Below are 10,629 nucleotides of genomic sequence, written 5' to 3' on the forward strand. Positions count from 1 at the left end.
TACAATTATTTTAATATAATTATATATAAAAAATTTTTTCCCGGGTTGTATGTGTCGTAAGGAAATATATGTATAATTGATCGTTTGCATTGAATGTCACTATTTTCTGAAAAGTAAAAAAAGAGAGCTCTCTCTCTCTCTCTCTCTCTCTCTTTTTCTTGATCCTTTATGCTTATTGTTAGTATTCTATCAATTAGTAATCAATGCAATCAATCATATCGTTTTACGGCAACAGCCAGTTACTCGTTCACTCACTCATTCATTCTTTTAAAATATGTCCATTTTTATACATAATTATGTAAATTTATATATAAAAAATAAGGGTGCATATATAATCATGTCAAATTTGTATATAAAACATTATATTTATATATATAAAGAAATACTTATTTATTACACTTGTATATATATATATATATATATATATATATATATATAAATTTATATAATTATATATAACAAGCACTTTTACTTAATTATGTATAGACATATTTTATAATATAATTCTGCGATTATACGTATACTTTTATATATTTCTATATAATGTTATATTATTATATACACAAATTTTTGTCCCGGGGTATTTTAAACTTTTATTTTCTTTTTCTTTCCCCATTCTTGTCTGTCTTTACATGCATGTTATTATGTTGTATGTGTATCATGTATAATTTCGATTTGTATGTATGTTGAGAAGATTGGAATAGATAAAATTTTATTACTTCATGTTTTTATATTATAAATGCAGCTTTTTGTAAATATCCGAAATAAATAATTTTTCTACAAATATTTTAAATTTATCAAAATATTTTTTACTGCACAATTAGACTAATATATTTTGCATTATTCTATCTTTATTAATTTATTTCATAATAAAATGGATTTTATTGAACAAATAATAAATAGTAAATAGAGAAAATATAAAATATCGAAAAGAATATATTCATATAAACATATATTTGTGAAATCGAAATTTTGTTAAAATTGACTTTCATAGAAATTGTATTTTATAAATTTAATTAAAAAAAGCTGCATTTATCAGATAGAAACATAAAGTAATAAAATAATATATTCCAATCTTCTCAACACACACACACACACACACACACACACACACACACACACACACGCACACAACTTCTTATAACAAATGTTATATAAATTATACATATACAGGATGTAACAACGATCATATATCAGGAGTTTTTAGAAGAAAATACGTATTTTATTGAAAAATGTTTTATTACCAAAGTTATAAGAGTTACTTATTATTACATAGTAGTATTAGTATTATGTTGAATAGCATTATTAAAGTCACATAAAGATTATTTGGAAATAATGGAAACCCTCATTTTTTATTGCATGCACAGAATGAAAAATTTATTTAGAAAAGCTCTCAAAGTAAGCTACATGTATGTACATGCAATAAAAAATGAGGGTTTCCATTATTTCCAAATAATCTTTATGTGACTTTGATAATGCTATTCAACATAATACTAATACTACTATGTAATGATAAGTAACCCTTATAACTTTGGTAATAAAACATTTTTTCAATAAAATACGTATTTTCTTCTAAAAACTCTTGATATATGATCGTTGTTACATCCTGTATATGTATAATTTATATAACATTTGTTATAAGAAGTTGTGTGCGTGTGTGTGTGTGTGTGTGTGTGTGTGTGTGTTGAGAAGATTGGAATATATTATTTTATTACTTTATGTTTCTATCTGATAAATGCAGCTTTTTTTAATTAAATTTATAAAATACAATTTCTATGAAAGTCAATTTTAACAAAATTTCGATTTCACAAATATATGTTTATATGAATATATTCTTTTCGATATTTTATATTTTCTCTATTTACTATTTATTATTTGTTCAATAAAATCCATTTTATTATGAAATAAATTAATAAAGATAGAATAATGCAAAATATATTAGTCTAATTGTGCAGTAAAAAATATTTTGATAAATTTAAAATATTTGTAGAAAAATTATTTATTTCGGATATTTACAAAAAGCTGCATTTATAATATAAAAACATGAAGTAATGAAATTTTATCTATTCCAATCTTCTCAACATACATACAAATCCAAATTATACATGATACACATACAACATAATAACATGCATGTAAAGACAGACAAGAATGGGGAAAGAAAAAGAAAATAAAAGTTTAAAATACCCCGGGACAAAAATTTGTGTATATAATAATATAACATTATATAGAAATATATAAAAGTATACGTATAATCGCAGAATTATATTATGAAATATGTCTATACATAATTAAGTAAAAGTGCTTGTTATATATAATTATATAAATTTATATATATATATATATATATATATATATATATATACAAGTGTAATAAATAAGTATTTCTTTATATATATAAATATAATGTTTTATATACAAATTTGACATGATTATATATGCACCCTTATTTTTTATATATAAATTTACATAATTATGTATAAAAATGGACATATTTTAAAAGAATGAATGAGTGAGTGAACGAGTAACTGGCTGTTGCCGTAAAACGATATGATTGATTGCATTGATTACTAATTGATAGAATACTAACAATAAGCATAAAGGATCAAGAAAGAGAGAGAGAGAGAGAGAGAGAGAGAGAGCTCTCTTTTTTTACTTTTCAGAAAATAGTGACATTCAATGCAAACGATCAATTATACATATATCTCCTTACGACACATACAACGCGGGAAAAATTTTTTATATATAATTATATTAAATAATTGTGTAATTATAATTTTGCGAAAAATAACAAAAATTGGGTACATGCTAAAAATGTAGCATGTAGACACCCTATATATACATATTTGTAAACAAAATCGTGTGCGCGCAATAACATATATTTGCGCGGGATGGTTCACTTGTCACGCGGTACGTACTATACGTGCTTACACGCAGTGCGCGACTCGACCGTTATAACGTGTGATAACGTGTCGAATATTGTGATAGATAGACATACTGTGATATTTTAAAAGTGATATTTTTATATTTATTAAATATATAGTGTATAATGGGTGCAAACAAAAATAAACGTTTGCCCCTATCTGGTCGCAGATTGAGTAGAAAGGGAGCATGTTTTAAAAGGTTAGTATTATGTCATATCATAAAATTGATTCAATATCAGAATTACTGTTACATACAGCACAAATACACAAAATATTACATACCTATTTATTATGCACATAAATGGATATAACGATTAGATAGACAAAAAGAAAAAGAAATATATATATATATATATATATATATAACATTATAAACAGTACAAATAAACATTAATTATATACATCTATTTGTTATACACATACATGGATATAATGAATAAATTAACAGATACAGAAAGCTGAAGAAAAAAAAAGAGAAAGATAGTGAGTATGAGTTCTCTAGCCTCTTTACATTATAAATATATATCATAAAGCAATATATATATGTATATATACATACACACATACATGTATACATACATAATAATATATTGCTTGTCGACGTTTATAAAAAGGCTCACTCGTTCGCTCTCTATCTATTTATTTCTTTTTTCTTCTATTTCTTTTTTTTTGTCTATCTAATCGTTATATACATTTATGTGCATAATAAATAGATATGTAATATTTTGTGTATTTGTGCTGTATGTAACAGTATTATGTATGCTGTATGTATTATATATATATATATATATATATATATATATATATTATAATAGTGCGCATGATATTTGAGACGTTTCTGATAATTAAAAAATTTATATTGTACAAATGAATTTGTTTCAAAGCTATTACGTAACAGAAAAATTAAAAAAAAAATGTTTTCATGAAAAAATGAATGTCATAATTTTTTTAAAAATAAAAGCATCATATTTAATCTAAATCAATTTGTTACAATATTCTGCATCAAAAATTATAAAGATAAAATTGTGAAAAAGTGAAAAGTTTACGAGATATTTGAGTTTTAGAGAAAATATGTAGCTGCTGGTTTACAATTTATATCTTTATTTATATCTGTGTTTTCTTTACACCAATTGATTTAAAATTGGAATAAAATAATCAGAAAATGATTTCATGAGATATTTCATAGTTTATGTACATTATGAAAGTATAATATATCTCATAAGCTATTCGCTTTTTTTGGCCATCTTACATTACAACTTATGCAGAATATTGAGAATCGATTTATATAAAAAAATATGATTTTATTAAAAAAAATTCAAGGTAACACTAATTTTTTTTATAAAAATTTTTTTTCCTCATTTTTTATTGCTTGTAATAGATTGCACAAAACAGATCAATTTTTACAATATATATTTTTTTCTAAACTGTTGCAAACATTTCAAAAATCGTACGTATTGTTATGCTGAACATCGTATTAATATATATATATATATATTGATACATATATATTGATATATATAGTTGGTGTAAAGAAAACACATATTTACCTTTAAAAAAAATATGAAAATTGCAATAAGCAGTTAGATAATTTTTCTTTAAGACAACTATGTGTTTTCTTTACACCAATTGATTCGTCTCATTATTCTGTGCATAAAAGTATTAAGGTATGATAATCGAAAAATGAATATTTCCCAAGATATTTTGTATTTTATGTCAAAATACTGCAAATTTGCAGCCTTATAACTCGAAAAATACTTAATGAAAAAATATTTTATTGTAGTGTTTTGGAAAGATCTTAAAGTCAGCTATAAAAGTATGCAAGAAAAAATAGATAGATAGATATATTTATTGCCGCCCCAATTGGGGATTACAAGGCGCTTTTTTTTTAAAGGAGCGTTCCCAAACCTTTATTCCTTCCTTCCTTTTTCCTTAGACTAAACTTATACCTAAAACTTAATCTAATTACATTTTTCGCCACGCCTCTCCTTTTCGCCGCCTTTCTCATCTTTTATCGCATTCTGCCCTACCTACACACACACACACGTCCGCCTTTCCCTAACCTTTCTTATTCTAAATTATCTTAACCTACGCAATCTTACATTCTACTTATCCTATGTTGGACCTCCGCTTCCGGTTACCGTTATTCTTCCACTCCTGTCCTCTCCCTCCCTCTCTCTCTCTCACACACTCACTCACACACTCTCCCCCTCTCTCTCTCCCCTTATCTCCTACCCTCTCTCATCCCCCTGTCCTCCTTTTTCCTCCTTCTCCTTCTCCCCCCCTTTCCCTCTTGCTTCCTCTAACCTTTTTAACCATATTTCCCCTTCCCCCTCCTCTCCTAATATCTCCTTTACCATTTCCTGCCAGCTTTCTTTCCTTCCCCAATCCATACATTCCTCCCACACATGCTCCCACGTCTCTAACCCTCTCCCACATATCCTGCACTTCCTATCCTCCTCCTTTTCCCAATACCTATTTCCCTTCATTTCATTTCCCAGTCTGTACCTTGCCATCCTCCTCCATCTACCTTCCGCCCACCCTTTCTTCAAATAGCCCGGAATCCCCTCCCCTTTAATCTGTTTGTACCACTTATTATATTCCGATTTTATCATTTTTCCTACCCTCTCCTCCCTCTGTTCCTTTCCTTCCCATTCCTCAACTTCTTCCCATCTGAACTCCCCCTTTTCCCTTCTTTCCTCTATCTCCCTTAATCCCATCCCCTTACCCTCAAAGAATTCCCTTCTTTCTCTCTCCCACCCTGACAATTCCCCTCCTTTTTTTGCCCTTTCTTTAATCTCCCCCAAACATATTCTCGCCAACCATCCTCCCTTACCCTCCTCTAACCTTCTCTCATATCCCCATGCTCTTCTACCCATCCTTGTCCTTATCTTTTCCCTTTGCAATTCCTCCCTTACCATATATCCAGGCGTTCCCCAGTCCACTCCTAACATCCATCTCAGATACCTTTCTTGTATCCTTTCCAATCCCTCTCTCTCTTCCCATCCCCATATCTCCACCCCGTATCCTAAAACCGTCCATATTAACGCATCGAAGAGCCACAACCTCCTCCCCCAGTTATTCCCAAATCTCCTCTTACCTATTCCCCATACCTGTCCCATAATTGCTGCCCCTCTCTTTATTCTGTCCCTTACCTGTCCCTCTTGCCCCCCATTCCTTTGAATCACATATCCTAAATATTTGTACTCCTTTACCTCCTCTAATTTTTTTCCCTTCCAAAACCAACTAGCCTTTTTTAACCTCCCTCCCCCCCTTCTGCATCTCATCACCTTCGACTTCTTCTCATTCAGTTCCAGTCCCTTCCCCTCCAGATATCTCCCTAACCTCTCCATCATACACCTCATCCCCCCCTCATCTTCTGCCAACAGCACCACGTCATCCGCGTACGCTAATGTATATACCTTGCCCTCTCCTAATCTCACACCCCCCCATCTCCCTTTCTCCATTTCCTCCTCCAAGTCCGCCATCAACATGTTAAACAGAAGCGGGCTCAGTGGGCATCCCTGTCTCACCCCCCTCCCCGTCCAAAACTTCTCCCCCACCTCCTCCCCTATTCTAACCCTGAACCCTATCTCTCCTAGCACTTCCTCGCACCTCCTCACCGTCTCTTCCTTCACCCCCCTCCCTCTTAACGCCGCCATCAACTTCACTCTGTCCACCGAATCAAACGCTGCTCTCAGGTCCACAAACAGTAGGACCATTTGCTTTCCTTTCCTACTTATTTGTCTGTTTATTAAATAATTTAATACATAAATATTGTCCACTGTTCCCATCCCTTTCCTGAACCCCGTTTGATTCGGTGGCAACATCCCTTTTTCCTCTATCTCTCCCCTCAATCTCTCTGCCAACACCGTCGCATATACTTTGTATAAAGACGGTGTCAGAGTTACCCCCCTGTACTCCGAAACCTCCTTTCCCTCACCCCTCTTCAAGATTGGCACCACCAGCCCCTCACTCCACTCCCTTATCCACCCCTCCCCCTTCCATATCTTATTGCACAACTCCCATACCCACTTCTCTATTCCCTCTCCTCCAAATTTCCACACTTCTCCCGGAATCCCGTCCACCCCCACCGCCTTTCTTTCCTTTATCCTACCTATCGCCCTCCTAATTTCTCCCTTTTCTATCTGATCTTCCCCTCTCTCCTTCTCCGTCCTTCTTCCTCCCATTATCACTCTCGATTCCACCCCTCCTAATAGCTCTCTAAAATATCTGTTCCATTCCTCCATCTCAATCCCCTCTCCCATTCCTCCTTTTCCTTTTCCCCTTTCCCTCCTAACCACCTCCCAAACCTGCCCTTCCGTCCTCGCTTCCATTGCTTTCTTCGTCCACTCCTCATTCTCCTCCTCCTTCTTCTTTCTACATAATCTCTCATACTTCTTTTTTCTTTTCCTGTATTCTTCTCCTTTCCCCCCTATCCTCCTCCACCTTTTTAACTCCTTTACCACCTCCCCCTTCTCTCTTCTACACTCCCTATCAAACCACCCTCTCTTTTTTTCTTTCTTCTCCTTTCCTTCTCTCTCATTCCCCTTATCTAACACTTCCTGTATCTTCTTTTTCTTCTCCTCCCACTCTCCCTCTACACCCTCCTCTTCTTGTTCATCCCTCTGCTTCCCCCAAATTTCCCCTATCTTCTCCCTAAATTCCTCCTTCCCCTCCTCCGTCCAGTTCCATCTCCTCCTCTTTTTTCCTTTTCTTTCTCCTCCTCCTCCTTTCCCTTCTAACCACACTATTAACGGCATGTGATCCGAGTCCATCCTTTCACCTATCTCTAACTTCCTGATTTCCTCTCTTACCTCCTCATTACCTATTATGTAATCTATTACCGATTTCCCATTCGGCCCCATATATGTCCACCCCCCTTCCTCATCCCCTGCTATTCCTCCATTCATTATCGCCCACCCCTTTTCCTCCAGCTTCTTCACCAACCTTCTCCCTTCCCCATTTACTTTTGTATCTCTTGATTTTCTCCCCTTCCCTTCCTCTCCCTCCTCCTCTCCTATCTCCACTCTTCCTCCTAAATTTCCCGTTCTTGCATTAAAGTCCCCCCCTATTATCGTTCTTACTCTGTCTCCCTCCTCCTCCATCCATTCATTCATCTCCCCTAGCTTCTTCTCCATCTCCCCATTTATGTACACTCCCACCAACCTCCATCTCTCCCCTCCTTTTCCTATCCCCACCTCCACCATTCCCTCTTTATCCGCCTTACACTTTCCTTCTATTCCTACCCCTTTTCTCACCCCCACTATAATTCCCCCCATAGCCCTTCCTTTTTTACTCTTCCTCCTCGCATATTGCACCTCCCATTTATATCCTCCCGGCATCCTCCCTTTTATCCTTTCCCACCCTTTTTCATCTACCCATGTTTCCAGAAAAAACATTACGTCCCATTCTCCCACCGCTTCCCAGAAGTCCGCGTCCTTATTTCTTAATCCCGCCACATTCCAGAATGCCACCTTCCATCCTTCCTCCCCTTCTCCTTCCTCCTTTCCTTCTTCCCCTCCTCTCCCTTGCCCTTTACCTCCCACTTCCCTCCTCTCTCTCTTTCTCTTTTTCACCCTTCCTTCCCCACTCTTTCCCTCCCCTCCTTTCCCGTCCCCTGTATTGCTTCCATCCCCTTTCCTTCTATTCCCTCCTCTCTCCTCTCTTCCCTCCTCTCATCCCCTGCTCCTTCCTCCTTTAGTTCCTCTTTCACCTCGTCCCATCTCCACCATTTACCTCTCATCCAAATTCTCCCATACCTTACCCATGCCCTCCTTCCCTCTCTTTCTTCCCCTCTCGCCAACTCTCCTAATCTCCACATCATCCTTCTTTCTTTCCACGTTAGATCCTCTTCAATCCTCTCCTCCCTTCCTCTCAACCTCCTTTTCTTTTCCATTATCTCCCTTTTAACCTCCATCCCTCCCACCCTTACTAAAGCTATACTTGTCCCGTCCCTTCTCCCCTCCCCTATTCTCCTCACTTCCTCTACCTGCCCCCCTACCCCTATCTCTTTCAATAATTTCTCCACCTCCCCTTTCACCCCCCCTTCTCCTCCCTTAATTCCTTTTATTATCACATTCTTTCTCTTTTCTTCTCTTTCCTTTCTCTCCCATTTCCATTCCATCCTCTTAATCCTATCTTCCATCTCCTCACTCTCCTTTCCCCTTTCCCCTTTCTCCCTCTCCCCCTTTTTTCCTATCTCTAATTCTTCCATTTTCTTCCCCATCTCCTTAATCCTTTCCATAAATTCCTCCCTTTCTCTCTCCCACTTTTTCTCCCTCTCCTCCATTTCCTTTTTCAGCCCCCTTACCTCCTCCCTTAACTCCTCCTGCCCTCTTACTCCCTCCTTGATCTCTTCTCTAATTTCTCTTCTTATCTCTCTCATCTCCTGAATTATCTCCTCCTTCCACTCCCTCCCCATCTCTTTCAATATCTCCCCTATCCCTCCTGCCTCCTCCCTCCTTTCAACCTCCGGCGACCTTATTACCTTTTTACTTCTCCTGAACGCCCACTCCAAATCCCCTTTTTCTTCTCTCTCCTTTCTCAACCCTACTTCCTCTAATTCCTCCCTTTTCCTTTTCAATACCTCCTCTGCCGTCCCTGTGCTCCCTCTTCTCTCCCATTTCTCCGTCTTCTTTAATCTTTCTATCTCCTCTATTTCTTTTCTTTCCATCTATATCTCCTTTACTTTATGCCTAGTGACTTTCCCTATACCCTATCTCAGTTACTTTCTCCTCTGCTAGTGACTTTCCCTATATCCTCGACTGGCTCCTCTGTCACTAGAGACTTTCCCCGCACCTACACCTATCCCCTATCTCTCTTCTCCTTTTACACCTGCACTCCTCTTTCCTAGTACCTTCCTCTCCCCTCGTGCCCCTGATCTATCTTCCAAACTGCCAACTCACTCTACCTGCATCACTTCTCTTCCTTCTCACCGCTCTATTCCCTTCTCACCCCACTTGCCTGCACTCCCCTTGCATTCGCCACCTTCAGCTTCTCACTCTCTCACTCTCTCTCCCCCTTTCTCTTCCACACACCTCTAATATTCCACTCAAATACACACACTGACAGCACCTCAACCTTCTCACACGCAACCGGAAACGGAAGTCCCGCAAGAAAAAAAAAAAAAAAAAAAAAAAAAAAAAAAAAAAAAAAAAAAAAAAAAAGTCCGTAAGCTTTATGTAGCTTCTCTGTGCAGAAATTCCCGATTGCGCATGCATCTTCGTGGCTCGTTTACGACCTCGGATTTGCACGCCTGCACGGTCGAGTTTCCTGTCGCTCCTCGGTACCCGCAAGAAAAAATATAATGTTCCATTTAAGAAATTGAAGTTGACCGTCACGTAACCTTCAAATGGCTATTCAAGGTCAAATCAATGACACCATCTTATGTCCCCCTTGAAACCATACAACTTTTATCTGAAACATTTTTGTCTTAAACTTTTGAATTTTGAGAAATTTTAGTGCAAAGATTAAAATGGCTTACCCTGTATATAAATATATATATATACATATATATATATATATATTTGTATGTATGTATGTATGTAGGTGTAATTTTATAAGAACATTCAAATAGACGTTTAAAATGCAATTTTTATTTTTATTTTTAATTTTTATTTTAATTTTTTTTTATTAAAATGCAATTCTCAATTTTTTTTATCTGAAAGATAATGCAATCCTTTGTTTATTTTTTCATGTGATAATG

At 35.7% G+C, this 10,629-nt stretch overlaps 1 protein-coding gene across 1 annotated transcript; it reads right to left on the reverse strand.

Annotated features, from left to right (window-relative positions):
• Positions 1-4,725: 4,725 nt before the first annotated feature.
• On the reverse strand, positions 4,726-8,266 carry LOC114945061 (uncharacterized). The gene is made up of 2 exons (XM_085480645.1): positions 5,229-8,266; positions 4,726-4,729 (listed from the first exon to the last, which is right to left on the reverse strand). The coding sequence occupies exons 1-2, from the start codon at positions 8,264-8,266 to the stop codon at positions 4,726-4,728; spliced, it is 3,042 nt and encodes a 1,013-aa protein (XP_085336771.1).
• Positions 8,267-10,629: the final 2,363 nt, after the last annotated feature.

Source organism: Nylanderia fulva, unplaced genomic scaffold (assembly GCF_048542155.1).
Source record: "Nylanderia fulva isolate GAGA-0341 unplaced genomic scaffold, ASM4854215v1 Scaffold154, whole genome shotgun sequence".
NCBI lineage: Eukaryota > Metazoa > Arthropoda > Insecta > Hymenoptera > Formicidae > Nylanderia > Nylanderia fulva.